The sequence below is a fragment of the Leptosomus discolor genome, chromosome 2, assembly GCF_034619465.1.
Source record: "Leptosomus discolor isolate bLepDis1 chromosome 2, bLepDis1.hap2, whole genome shotgun sequence".
In the NCBI taxonomy this organism is placed as follows: Eukaryota; Metazoa; Chordata; class Aves; order Leptosomiformes; family Leptosomidae; genus Leptosomus; species Leptosomus discolor.
In genome coordinates this window covers 22410838-22425639 of record NC_141392.1, presented here as the reverse complement: position 1 = coordinate 22425639, position 14802 = coordinate 22410838, and the positions used below count along the sequence as shown (strand labels likewise).

Below are 14802 nucleotides of genomic sequence, written 5' to 3'. Positions count from 1 at the left end.
AAAACCTGAAAGTATGTCTTGATTGGATTCAATAAAAGAGGTCGGATCTACCCAAAATGATGTCTTGAGCGACCCAAAGGGATTCAGAACGCTGATTTGTCAAGCACTAATAGCCTTTTTTTCTGATAGGATCTTCAACCTAGTGACAAATCTTCTCACAGAGAGCACAGGTTTTTTTTCTTGATGAGCTCTCTGAGGACAGCCCTGACCTTTGTGAAAGGATTTGACCTATGGTGAAAATCCAGCTTCTCGTTAAAATGTTCATCCCAGTCAAAACCAGATGTCTTGTTTTAGTCACGTGCTGCCATAAAGCTGCTCAATTTTGCAGCTCCTGTCATTACGATATAGCTTGATTTTGCTTGGGGAACAGGTGTGTGCTTTCACAGAAGTTCTAGTTTCCAATAAATTACCTAACCCAAGCTTTTTTTTCTTTTCTTTTAACCTCATGCATATTTTTGTGACTTAGCAAAATCAAATTACTCCTCTATTGAATTCTGAATGTATAGTGCATTGGTAAGGGCACATGGGAAGGACAAACTTATATTCCTCCTTTACTCCATTCAGACAGGTTTCCATTGAGATGGAGTAATCAACACAGAAACCATCCTCCATCAGTGTAAGACTAGTCTGAAAGGATTTGCTTATCACTAAGAAAATTCTTTGTTGCTATTCCCTAATTAGCAAAACCATCCCATTACTCCCCAATGTCACTATATGCAAATTACAGCATTTTTGTAGGTTTAAGCTAAACAGATCTGGAAAATAGTTACTACACAAAATGCAATTGAGGCAAATTTTAATATGTTAGCATCTGGCAAATAATAAGCAGTTTTTCTTGTTTTTTTTTTTTTTTTTTTAACAGGGATCAGATCTTTGGTATCTCTGTGCTCTTCAAGGAAATACCTTGGCTTTGGTACCCATCCAACAGCCTATGACCCAGCTCATCTGATGCCTGACACAGAGGAGTTACCCCCTGTTTAGGGGCTTCCGTGCCAGGGATGCCTGTGCTTCAGCAAACTCCACGTGAGAAACGAGGACAAGAAATGTCTTGTGTAGATCAGAGAGCCCAGTTAGACCCAGTCTCACCAGCCTTTCCTTGATGTGTTAGAAAAGGTGAAAACAATGGTCATTTGTGGAGTGGCTGAAAGAAAATAGACATATTATGAGCGATCCAGACCGAGGGGCCTCACTGTAACAACAGACTGCAGCTGTTGTTACAGACATAGGCAATGTCAGGGAATTAAGAAACTGCATACCTCACAATGAGATAAGGAAGTTGGACTGCAAAAACAAGAAAACAGAGCAAGGCGGGTGGACACCACACCAGGACCAATCATAAGAAGGCAGAAGGTGAATGGACAAGCAACATTAACCTATTAGCCATCAGGATGTAGCGCATGTGCCTTGTGCTAGTGTATAAATTGCTGTGTATCCCTTAATAAAGTGTCATTAACTTGACCATATTGGTCGTATATGTTGTGTCCGTGACTTTGGTGTCGGTCATTAAACCTAAAAAGAAACCAAGACATCTAAATGCAGACAGTGGTCAAGCTGTTCACTTGTCTTCATAGTGTCTGTATCTTGGGTACTGTTAGCTGAAAGATAAAATTTGTCTACTTAGAACTGGTCACCTAAGCCCACAATCAAACACTACTGACAGACAAGCAGACACAGTGATTCAAGTCTCCAGAGCCAAAATAGCTAGAAGTACAGAGAGCGGTATCTGTTCCGGACCCTTCTTGGTAGTTGCTGCCAGCCACAACACTGAGACCTCAGGCATCAAAACAAACTCAGTCTTCATTTTCGACACAGGTTTTTGGGTCACAATGCCACTGTGGTTAAAATTCCTCAGAAAAATAAAAAAATCCATTTAATCTATTTTTTTAAAAAAATACTGTATTTCAGATAAAAATATTGAGTAAGGAAAACAGTCCACCAAATTTTGGTTAAAAATGGGGTCACATTTATGGTGTGCTAGTCTGCAAACTAAGTCAAGACAGGATGTGTCAGAACGATGCTGCCTCTCCTTTCACTAAACAGCCCTATCCTGGATGCCCACAGTGACTGTGATGGACATGCTCTGTGCAGGCCTGGGTGCCACAGGCGCCCCAGTCTATGCAGAAGCCTTGCCTGAGATGACAAATCCCTGCATCCATCCAGGCATTTCTGCTCAATTAAAGGTGGGGATGGGGTAACATGCACCACCAGGGCCCTTGCCAAGCCCCTGGGGCTGATGTGTCAAATGGTACAAAGGCACTGTTTGTCCAGCCATTCATACCCAGCCTGGAAATGGATTTATGTGAGCTCCTCTTTGCAGACTCAGCTCTGAACTCACTAAAGCAATATTTGCTTTTATTAATTTTGAGTACTTCTGAATACTTCTAAGTATTCAGCCCAGCTACAAATATTACTGGGCTGAATACTTAGCTGGTATTAACTAGCCCATCATGCTCGACCTAGAGGATAATGCAACTAGGATTGGTGCAAGAATGAAGATCCAAATGCCCTACTAACAAAGGGCTTGATTCACTACAGCCTCTTCAAGCTAAGTGCCTTAATTTAAGCAGTAAGGAAAACAGCTTAAAAACAAACAGCTATTCTAACGGGCTTAAGTGCAGAAGTAAGCACTTTTCCTAATCAAAATTATATTATCTGTGGAGTTTTACGGTACTTCTATCCATTCACTTCTTCCCTTCCCTGGCAAGACTGTGGCAGGCAGCCAGATGACTGATGAACCAATTTAATACAGTCTGTGGGCAGCAGGGGGACCAACAGGTTTGATAAACAGATCAGGGGAAAAGTGCAAGACATGGGAAGAATTATGAGTGGGGGATAATTCAGTGCATAGCGCCAGGCAAGTTCCCTCACTGCACAGCCAGAAGATGAGATACTTTTGTTGCAAAGGATTTGTGACCCTGGACTGCTCCTGCCTCTTAGTTTTCCCTTGGTCTGTGTCCTCTGGATGCCCAGATATGACTATCAACTTGCCGGCTACTGGCACAGGTTGTGATGAAGGCTAGGTACTCCAAAGCTGAAAACAGGGGCTTGAGCAAATACCAGCACCCACTCAATCCTCTCTTTAGAGGCTTTGGAAGTAAGCCAGGAAAGTGAGGAGGGTCGGGGGAAGAAGGGTTAAGGAGGTCCGGAAGGTCTATCTTACTTTGTTTAACGAACAGAATGAATGTCTTCTTGTTTAGAAACACTTCAAGGAACTTCCCTGGAGTTTCCACCTGAGCTTCTGCAAAACATATTCATAATGTCTCTGGGCTGCTTGTTTTATAGGCTGAGAGAAGATGGATATTGTACCTCCACAGCTGCAAGGCCAAAAAATTCTGCTGCATTCCACAGTGACTCATATATCATACTCACAAAATACCTTCTGGTATGCTGTATCCGGAAACAAGAAACACATTGATGAAAACTTCCTGAGGCTGGAAAGCAGGAACGGCTCCATGTAGGAGGAGATGAGGGTATCCTGACCCCTTTGGTCAGATGATGTGAGGATTTCTTTTCACTTCATGGGAAGAAATGCCCAGTAGGCAGCAGAGATGCACAGGCTCCACGCACCCACTGGCCAGACCCTTAGTCTTACTTCTTCAAGTGGCATGCAAAAAAATGCCACAGGATGAGGAGTAACTCATACAGAAAATGCTTCTCTCCTGTATCTTATATCTTTTTTTCTAGTCGAAAGCTCTGGCTGCTGTTTTTAACTTGCCCAACTTGTACTTCTGCTGATCTCAAATTTCTGGGCAATATCTTCTACCTTCAGGCTTACACCACTTATTTTCACTGACAGCGAGAAAAAGACTCCAGAGTCTTTGCTAAACATGCAGATGGGAAAAGGGTAAAATCAGGAGTTGCCTCTGGACCATCAATGACAGCAGGGAGGTGACAGTCAGCAGGGGAAAGCATGGGGCTCTCAGACACCCAGCATAAGGTTTGGGACATGGCAGGAGAGTTTTCAGTCCTGAGAAGAGCATCAAAGGAGCTATGGAGTCCCATCAAACAGCTCCACAGGCAGAAATGGTGAACTAAATAAACAACAAATGGTTCTTTGCTCTGTCAGGCATTTGCAAATTCCATTATACCCATAATATAGTAGAAACTTCAGCCTGTGACAACTTGCCTTTCAAGTACCCAAAGAAGTCTTCTGGAGTTTTCCACCATTTCTTCTGGGAAGTTGGCCAAGGAAATAGACATGAGTCTCAAGCAGACATTCCCTGGAACTTACTGTGGAAACAGCAGGGCACAGGCCTCACCTGAAATGCAAGCACTTCTAAACAGATACACAAACCTCTTGGACGCAATGCTGGACTTAATTTCCACTGATGCTTAAGTTTCTTCTCCTCTTCAGAGGAAGGCATCCAACCTAGTCCAATCTAGCCTTCAGACTGCAGTGTCCCAACCCAATTGCTAGATCATCTTCAGGAAATTCCCGTCCACACTCCAGTGTTAATAGGTAAAGACTAGATAACTTGCTTGGGATTGATGTCTTTCTTTCAGTGAGGGATTAACCCTATCCTGAGCATTTAGAAGATAGAAAAAGCATATGAGCTTGACCATATCCTGCTCTCTCACTGTCTGGTAGCACTGAGATCCAGTTGGGATGGCTGATAAGGACTATGAGACAGTAAATGCCTAGCCTACATGGAACTTCCCCTGGGGCAATGCTGAGGTATTATGAGTATTTGGGTAGCAGTGACAAAAGGATGATATAGGGAGAAAGGGTAAACTGGCACATGCAGCTGCTGCTGCTGCTGCTTTGCTTGAGGTTCTTGTCAGGTGTCCTAAGTGCTCTGCTGCACCTCAGAGAGACAAAACAAAATCCAGTGTGAAAATTACCCCTGAAGGATTTCTTTCAATAATGAATCCACATTCTAGTAAACAGGCTTGTGCCCTCAGGGGCCACAGCATAGCACCGTGCGATGTGAATGCATCACAGCAGACACTTGTGCTTCCCATCAGCAGCCCCTCTGACCTGCCTTACCCCCTTCCTTACCATGACTGCTCAGCAAGGCAGTGAAACAAACAACAGACTCATCATAGTGGAGGTAGGAACAGCCACCTGTGTGAAGGCAGCAAGAAAGAACAGGCTGGTAACCATCATGTGTCTGGAGTAGTCTCTTACGCTGCACTTCAAGTCCGTGTGTAGTTTAACCTAACTTTTTTCAATCCAGCCCTCCAAGTGGCATTTCCTTCTTTGTGAGCATCACCTTCTTTACCCTGCAACGGCATATGAACTTCCAGCCTTAACAAAATCCTACCAAGCTCCTGAATGATGATGTGGCAGGTGGAAACAAGTGGTCCGAGTAACTGGATTTCTACTGCCAACAAATTAAATGATGCTGTGTTGGTGGAAGGGGTTGTACTGGGAAGCCATGAAAGGCACAGGAGAAGAGAGGGCGACTGGGGGGAAAAGGGTGTAAATGGAGACCAGCATGAGTCTGCTTCTTCTGCGAGATCATCTTTCATAACATCTGGGTTTCAGCCATCAGATCATTTTGGTATCAATGTTTTCTGCTGGAATTCGAAAATATGACGTAGGCGAGGACGTGATTCAGCCCCCAGCTGATGCTGCCTGTGGTGTTTGATTGTGTATTCAAGTGCAGCTAAAACTATAAATGTCCGAGTGAGATTTCGATAGATGGAAAAACAAGAGCATAATAATGAGAACAGCAGGCGTAAAAGGCCTGAATGAGCAGAATGCAGAGAGATGTTTTTAGACAAACTCCACAGCAACAGCAGTTCATTTGATTGCACTTGAGAGAATGAGACCTCAGCCTGCGATACGAGGGCAATTCTGTTTTCTTGGCATACACAGGAATTTGGATGTTTATGGTAAAGAACATGATTTTCCCCCTCCGCTTTGCTTCTAGCCCCTAAACAGATGTTGGTATTTTGTGATGGAAGAGAAGAAAATTTGGGAAAGGTGACATGTGGCGAAGCCTAGTTTACACACACACAGACATGTGCCCAAGCAGACTTACACACACAGCTGACATGGGTTTGTGTCCACACACACAGGTATATAAATGATCTGCCTAGAGGTTGGATGTAGCTACCTAGGTACCACTTAAGTTTATCAATCAATTATTAGTGACCAGTTCAGTCCCAAGGGGTTCCTCTTTAGATGGCTGTTTCTTTCTTCTTTGTTTGCAGACACTGAGTTTAAAATGTGAGCATTACTTAGGAAGGGAAATCTGGAAGTGATTCCTATTTTTCAGATTCCATTTCGTGAGTGCCAAGAAGTTGCCCTCAGCTCAGGGGACATTGCAAGGTAGTTTTTGCCCATGGTGCCACTACCCCTGTCACAGGATCTTTATTGGGACTGACTGGACAGTGCCACAGACGAGTCTGCATTTCAGGACTGTCTCTTGATATTGCATCTGGTGTCACAAAGAGGCTGTGGAGTCTCAATTTTTGGAGATATTCAAAACCCCACCAGACATGGTCCTAAGCAACCTGCTCTACCTGACCCTGCTTGAGCAGGGAGCATGGTCTAGATGACCTCCAGAAGTCACTTCCAACCTCAACCATTCTGTGATTCTGTGATTTTGTGAAGTCTTGGCAGTTTTACAAAATTGTGCAAGGTGTTATTCAATTGTTAATTTGTTTATATAGAAATATGCCTGGAGAAACTCCTCTTCACAGGCAAAAGCAGGCCTTTTAAAAACCTATGATGACTTTGTTAGGTCTCTGCTGAAGGACTTGCTGGAGATAGGTTTTGGAAAGATCTACATTCATATCCTTTCTACCTGTATCTTGTTATGTAAGGTTGGTGTAGAGAGTGGATTCCCTCTGTCCACATCCAACCCTACCGCTCCATGACCCTCTAAATCCATTTGTGTCAAGGTGCAGTGTGTGGTCCCAACCTGGGTAGTTGTGGATCTTAGACCTCACAGTTGGGATGTTTTCTGTCCATGAGGATGGCCACATGACGGCACACCAAGCCTTTGGGTATGCATCTCACATGAAGTGGTGGCATCAGTCCCTAGCTCCAAGCTGGGGGCTCGTCATTTTTACCCAGTCTGCTATCCCTTGGGGTAGATGAGCAGGCCATTATCGCATATCATCGCAATTCAAAATGTCCACAGTACCAAGCGAAAGGAACATGGTGAAGCACCAGCTCTGTGCTGTTTGGCATGACGCATCTTTGTTTTGCTCTGGTTCCTTCTATCTGCCTCTAGTCCTCTTCCTCATTTGTGATGGAAGGAAGACCATGTCAGTGGGTACTTTACATTCACTGCAGTGGCCCTGGTCTCTCTTCCCTCCAACACAAATCACATAGCAGAGGAAAGGGTAGAAGCTGCTACCCAGTGCTGCTAGAGAGGAACTCAGCCCTGAACTCCCACTTCCTTCCTGTGAACAGACAAGAAAGGGGTAGTGAGATAGGGAGGTGATGGGTGATTCTGCCTCGGGCACAATCAGACACATTTGGGGGGAGGAGAAGAATTGGGAAAGAGAGTCACAGACAGTACAGGTTTGAAAGTGTCTCTGGGGCCAGGACACTTTCCTCCTGACAGATAAAGATTTGATCAGAGAATGAACTCTCAATTTTCTCACCTGCAGGTGCCCCTATTTGAGTTGAAACTATATCACTGGGTTTTAAGTGAACTATACAATCTCCTATCTAATAGGCCATTAATGATTTTTGAGACAAGATTAAGAACTCTTGAGGTAAGATTCACTTTTGTTTGTTGATATCAGTAGCTTCTTCAGCTTTGTATTACAATCACCCATGATTTTTCTACATGTAATCTGTGTTACACTGTTCTTTATCTACTCCCAATTTCATGTGCTGAGGACATTCAGAGTAGCTCTTTCTGATCTGTTGTTGGTAGAGCCTGGTTTCCTTAGGACAGTCTTTTTTCCCAGCACGTGGGGCGGGTACTACATCAGTTATATGGAAGTATTTCTGGAGGACTGGTCCTTGGGGTACCATTTGCTGGACCAGCCTGCAATTCCACTGATCCCCATCAATGGTGTGGTGGCATCTTTCTAGGCAGCAGACCCAACCCAACCCAAAAATTTCTGAGAAACATTTTGTCATTTATTAATGAGTAGGCTAAGAAGTTATAAGGCACTGTGGACTCCACAGCGTCTGACATAGGTAACTTAATCCTCTTCCTTCAATGAACATGTTTACCTTGAATGAACTAAACTTTTCAATAGGGTACTTCAGGCACATCTGTAGAGTCACCAAAGATCAAATATGAAGATTTCCTCTTTCATGTGAGATCCTTTCTCTCCATTCCATTCCTTCTACTTTCTCAAAGCTCACAAAACCAACAAAACTGGAAACAAAACTCCAAAAATGTATTTTTTCTTACATTATTTCTTTGTTCTCTTTAAACCTTAATGCTCTTTTCTCCCTCTCTCCTAGAGAGGCAACATAAGTGATGCAACTAGCTTTAGGAGACAGACACAAGGGATCGCATGACCGGAGGGATGATTAATATGGAGCAAGAACCCTGCTTCTCTGAGGTACTTCATGGATTGCGTGAGTGAGATATGACGAAAATGCCTGACAACCACATGCTGGGAGAAAGCTCTTCTTGGGTTCCCAGCACATTTAATCCAAGAGAAAAAATCCTGGGGGCAAGCAGAGTCACAGGCTGTGTGTGTTTGAACATACCATCTCTTCAGTATGCCAGAAAGTTTAGTGGATTTACTTCATAACTGGAGACAACAGCAAGTAATTAAGAGCCTGATGATCCTGCAGCACTCTTGCAAGGAGAATAGCTTAAATGGGGATATACACCACTTAGAGTCCAGTCTGACTAAAACATATGGGGGTTGCCTTTAATTTCCATGTGGCCAGGAATGAGGTCAAAGTGAAAGAAAGTTTCCTGCCAATGTCAGGAGACCAGGTTCTCAGTCTTTTGGAGACACTGGAAGGATTCATGTTGATCCAATGTGGCTACAGAACAGGGCTCAAAATTACGGTGTTTCTGAACTTGCAAGATCCTCTAGAGAAATATCTGTCTTTTACATACTTCTTATTGGAGATATTTTATCCAAAGGACCAGATGCCCACCAAGGTCAGCTTAGTAGGGCTGCTGTGACCTGTGGTGGCTGGGGATTTGCATCTCATTCGGTAGATAGTAAGGCTTGATATCAAGGAGACTTGGAAGTCTAGCCTTTCTTGTACTGGGGAGTGCTCCAGATGAGCAAGACAGAGCATACTGCTGCATGGATCACTTGCTGGCATTAACCAATGTCTCTCCAACCTCTCTGTTCTTCACTCTGGTCCCTTGGCTTGATTTAAATTAAAGAATAATTTAAATTGTTTTTATTCAGATTTTAAAATCAGCCAAACCACCTTCATGTAAAACCAGGGAAACGGAGGCAGGGAGGGAGAAGTGGGTGATCCTGCAAAGAAAAGCAGAAGGTGCATCAAACTCAGGCTTCTGAAAGGTATTCTGATGACACTAAACTTCTTTGATTTTAACATCAATCAGAAAGAAATCTAACTAAATCACAAAGGCTTCAGAGAGTGTCTACACAGAATGTTTGCTGGTTTAATTGTATTGCTTTAAAAGGCAAATCAGTTTACACTCCCAGAGCTTTTTATATCAGCCAGCTCTGTAATAAGTTAACTTCCAGAGGCTGTTCTTACCTATGAAGAATGACGTTGTTTCTAAAAAGAGGCAGGAGCTTCGTTTAGGAGCCCTCAGAGGAAAATTACTCTGAATTAATTTTGAGGCCTACTGTTAGAAGGGTGCATCTGGCACAGCAGGAAATGCTGAAGGGGAACCTCCCCTTGCAGGAATGCCAGGTAGCTTGTGTGTCCATGCAACATGCATGGTGGGGGGAGAGCTACCCAGCATGAGGAATAGGATGAGCTGAGCATCCCTCGCCTTCACCCCTGCTTATCTAGACAACGAATGGACTTCATCATCTATGGGAGCCCTACTGCACTGCTTACTTGATGAGCAAAATTGGCCAATGGATTGAAAAGTTATCAGTGGGGCTGATGGACACATGGACAGGCAGACAGACAATTACAAAGGCCATAAAAAATTAACACAAGCTGCAAATCTCCCTGGTGTATGGGTCATGTATGTATGGTACCAGCAAAGAAATGCTTAGCCTTGATTTGCTATTGATTGCATTGGGTATGCCCTTGCACATGATATTGCTCTAAGATAGCTAAACAGCAGCAAGCCTGCAACCTGCTGATGATCTGCCTTCCCAAGGGCAAGTAGAATGTGCCAGGCATGGTCCCACAGAGCCCAGACACTTGTGGCAGGGGACAAAAGCAGGACCCAAGCTTCAGTCCCTTCTCTTTCTACCGACCACCATTCTCTGCCACCAGTAGCAGCTCCCTGCTCTCACAGTCAGCACTCTCCTGTCTCCTGACTTGGGCTCCAAGCCCAGAGGACAGCAGCAAACCCAGTGGGCTGTCACAAAAATCTTGTTTCGGGTGTCTCAAAGCTCTGGGATCCCCTGTGAGCAGTGACAGAGAATGGCCCTGGGAGTCATTTAGGTGTCTTTCTTTGATTTTAAAAATTTGATGTGTTACCTTTCTCTTCTGACTAAAATGATTAACATCTCCTCCCTACATAAAACAAAATGTATTGGTTTGGTCAAGTGAAATATTTCATTCAAATGCATATACTTTTTTTGGGGGGTTGTTTTGTTTGGTTTTTTTTTTGTTGCTTGATTTGCTGAAAAATGTTGAAGAGCATAAAGGACTGTCATTTCGATATATTGCTACTTCTGACAGTGAAGATGTGAAACTATTTTTTTCCCTTTTTTGAAGTCAACAGTAAAGAGTTTTCTTTCAAGGGACTGTCTCAAAGGGGAAATTCTATTAGAAGCTGTATTTCTGAATTCATCAGAAATTTTATGCGCATATATACCAATTTATGCACAATATCCAATGCACATTTTGTGGGTATTATTTGGGAAAAACATCATCAAAGTATTACAGAAGCACATGCTTACTCTGTTCTTAAAAGCCCCTTTTCCTATCTGCTTATGCCACCACCAGAGGCAGGTTACTGCGTTGGATGGACCCCTTGTCTGACCAAGGATTTTTATCTAATCTTAGAGGAGTTCAGCACTGCTGGTTTACAATGCAGGATGATATGCTCAGTTAATCCATTATGGCAATATGATATTCCTATATTTATTTAACAAAGGATTGTTGATTTTGCTGACATAAAAATTGCACGTATTTACTGTAAGAGCTAGTCACCACATTTTGATCAAAACCCCCTGTTTATTCTTGATTAAGTACTAAAAAAGCACTGTGAACTGTGGCTCTGTTAAGCTTTCTGCTCAGATTTCTGTTCCCATTTTTACCAGAGACTTCTGAGCTGGTGACAAACATGGGAATAAGGCAGTGGATTTTTGCCTTTATGATAGACATACTTCTTTCATAACAAAATTTAATTAATTTTCTCCCTCTTTCTCTGCTCTCCTCCATTTTTAAAAATTTTATCACTGCTTTTACAATAGTCCTTGTATTTACATGGCAAAAAAATATTGACCAAGGTCCCATGAAAAATGCAACTGTGACATTCCATAAGATAGAAACTCAGGAGGAAGGTTTATAAGCTCTAGAGGAGAAGAAAAGAATAAGGAGGAGACCTTTTAATAATTTTAAACCAACTCAAACTGCATTCAAGATTAAACAGAGGTACAGGTAAGGGATTGAGCATGAAAAGTGACATTTCTTTCTGTCCATGGGCAGAAAACAGTGTCAAAAAATGCGTTGAACAGAGATGTGTGCTATGAGAATTTTTAAAAAATCATGTAAATTGATTTAAACACTTTATATAGATAGTTTTGAAATATTTCATGTTGCTTTTGAGCTTTGTGGGTTTTTTTTTATTGATATATATTAACTAAACTTTTCAGATGACAAATTTTGTTCCAACTGAAAAAAAAGGATTGGTTTTGTTCTGCTTAAAAATGTACTGATAGGGGATGCTCCGACCTTTTCAAAATGTTTGTGAAAACCTTATGAGACAAGAAGTTTCTCAAAACAACTCTTTTCTGGAACGCACACTTTCTCTCTCTCTATATGCACACACAGTATTAATAAATCAACAAAACTTTGGTGCATAAATTCTCATTTGCCTCCAATATTGGTCACTATGCATTCAATTTTTTAATTGCTTTTCAGTAACCAACACATGTTGCTTCTTCATAAATGTGACACTTTCTGAGGAAGCTGCTTCTCTTGTTGGGGCTGGCATGGCCTCAAGTGAACAAACTCCCGTTGAGTAGTGACTCTCCTGAGAGAAGATGGTGTGGACCTATGGGGTATTTTGTGCCTGCTGCTGGATGCAGACCTGAAGCTGCCTTTGGTACCTTGGAAAATACCTAGGCTGGAAGAGAGATACCAAGGAAATTAACTGGAGAACATGCTCATCTCTTGCTTCAACTTCATACTCAGTAGAGGAGGACTCAACAAGATCTCATTTTTCACTATGGGGAAAGCTCATCAGCTGACCTGGAACAATTCATTTGTATTTGTCACCATTGCTGTTGGCATGGAAATAGAAGGTCTAACCTTGTGTTAAACTGTCAACACCCTGAAATGATGGCTCTGTCTTTCCTATGATTCAGCATCTCCAGGACAAGAACTCCATGTTCTTCAGCAGTAACACTTCACAGTATTGTCATGCCAGCCTCTAATCTCTCGTGTACAAAAGTCCTCCTTCCTACAACTACAGTACTCCCAGGCAGACGGTCCTGTGTTTCAATGGTGCAGGGCTTGCATGTGTGGGGAGTCTATCAAAAAGCTTTATCTCAGCCCTTGCTCTTCCCCTGTAGACTTCCTCCCCTTTGATCTTCTGTAACTCATTTTTGCTCCTCTTGTTGCTCCTCTGCTCCTGGTTCACTCTCTTCTATCCAAACAGCAACGCTGCTTTGGTGTTTTGTGGACATTATCTCTGCCATTTTAAATGGGTGCAGGCTATCTGAAGCGTGGAAGGTGCAGTATGTTGCATTCTTATGCTGAGTGTTTCAGCAGGAAAAGAGCGCTCTGCAGATCTGGGGCGTAGGTGTATAGAAGACATCCAGGCAGCAGCACTACCTTCCCAAGGGTGGGCAGATAGAAGGAGCCCAGCAACAGTCAGAGGGAGCCGGAAAAGCTTTGCTCATCCTTCTGCTGCACAGTGAGCAGGGCAGGAAGTTGGTGATAGATGAGGGGAGCTCTCCAGAAAAGCTGCTGCTGAGGAGTGAGTCACCTGCCTGAGCACTAACAACAGCCTCTCCTAACTCAGTTTGTCTGCTGGCATCACAGAAAGACCAGCAAGATGCCACAACTGTAGTGCCTTAAGCAAAAGAGTAAGTGAGGGACCCCTGCAGGTCTTGCAGCACAGAGCTGCTGATTTCACCTCAATGATGGCAAGAACATCACGCTAATGTGCCTTCATTGCACTAAGTCAGCTCTTATTCCTGCCCTCAGGAAGAAAGAAAACTGGCTTTAGACATGTGTCCCCAAGGATTCTCTAGCTTTGGTACTCTCTCTTCCTCCAGCATCTTACAGCAGTAATCACCTTATAATATTGTTGGGGGTTTTTTTTGCTGCAGGCATGCTCCCTGTATCTCCTATTGCCATACTAAGAGAAAGGAGCAGGACAGAGCAGAGCTGCAGCAATTCTTACATGGGCGTGATGGGACTATTTTATTTTTGATTGATGGGGCCCCAGTCAGAATATTTGCTGCTTTGATGATAACTGGTGGAAGGAAGAGGCCATCCCAAAGGTCTCTTCTCCCTTTAACAAACTGCTCCACAGGGCTCTTCCTCAGTGGAAACACATTAGCATACAAACATAAGTCCTCATTGTCCAACAGGGAGGGCAAAGATTACTAATAAGGATCCTTCTTAGTGGCTCTGAGGAGTCATCAACAACCTGGCCAAGTTTTTTAGTACCGAAATATTCTAGAGTATACAAACAAGAGCATGAAGACTGATTCTCTTCTCTTTCTCTCTGCTTCATTCTGTTGCATATATATAGCAAATATCTTGTTCCCCGTGATTTAATTGGCATTGCTGAGTCTGCCAAAAGTAACAAAAAATGAAAATCAAAAGCTCCCCTCTACAGCCAGTTGGCTTGTCTAGCAGCAGGCGGGTGAAGCCTGAACAGCAGCTGCTGCAGATGCCAGGTCCCTGTCAGCAGGAGGCTGGTGTATTTGAGTGCAAGTCCCTGTCTGCACATGCTGTGCTGAGTGGGACTGCTGTGGAGAGACAGGGAATGCACAAACACATTCACTGCGGGAGGATGAGACCCATATTACACACTCTTTCTGTGAAGAGGGATAAAAAACTCAGCAGGACTCCCTCGTTGAACAGAGGACTCGTTCTGTGAAATGCAAACCTCAGGAGGCAGAGTAGGTTTCCTTTGATTTGAAAGTACCTTGCTTCTTACTCTCCAATCCCTTCCCTCTAAGGTACTGGGAGCAGAGTGTGCTACTGTGGGCATCTGGCAGGATGACAGCTGCTATGGAGAAAACCCCTTTCACATGCAAGTCCCTTTAGTTTGGCCATCTCGTGTCCAGGACTACTCCACCATGTACAGGCAGGTGGAGGAATGCTATAAGCTTGTCCTTGCTTTTCCTGCAAAACCCGGTTGAAAACCCTTCATGCCTGTTAAATACAGGATGCCACTTTTCATGGTAAGGATCACCATGCCACACCACTACAGCATGAGTTGCCATCCATCAGCTGAGCTGCTGACAATAGATGAGTCAGTGCCCTCTGCCTGCCCCAGCATGCAAGAACTGATGTCAGGGACAGCAGCCTGCATCTCAGGCTGAGCTAATGGGCTTCACCTCAGCCTG

At 43.4% G+C, this 14802-nt stretch overlaps 1 protein-coding gene across 2 annotated transcripts in view; it reads right to left on the bottom strand.

Annotated features, from left to right (window-relative positions):
- The window catches only part of SYNDIG1 (synapse differentiation inducing 1), a 67981-nt gene that overhangs the window by 2673 nt on the left and 50506 nt on the right, over positions 1 to 14802 (bottom strand). Inside the window, exons 3-4 of one of the 2 annotated variants that reach the window (XM_086460845.1) lie at positions 6756 to 6761; positions 3307 to 3387 (exon numbers count right to left, since the gene is read on the bottom strand). The exons of the other annotated variant lie outside the window; for it this stretch is intronic. Coding sequence (XP_086316971.1) covers positions 3307 to 3387; positions 6756 to 6761 — 87 coding nt within the window. The remainder of the gene's footprint in view (positions 1 to 3306; positions 3388 to 6755; positions 6762 to 14802) is intronic. 2 annotated transcript variants of the gene reach the window in all.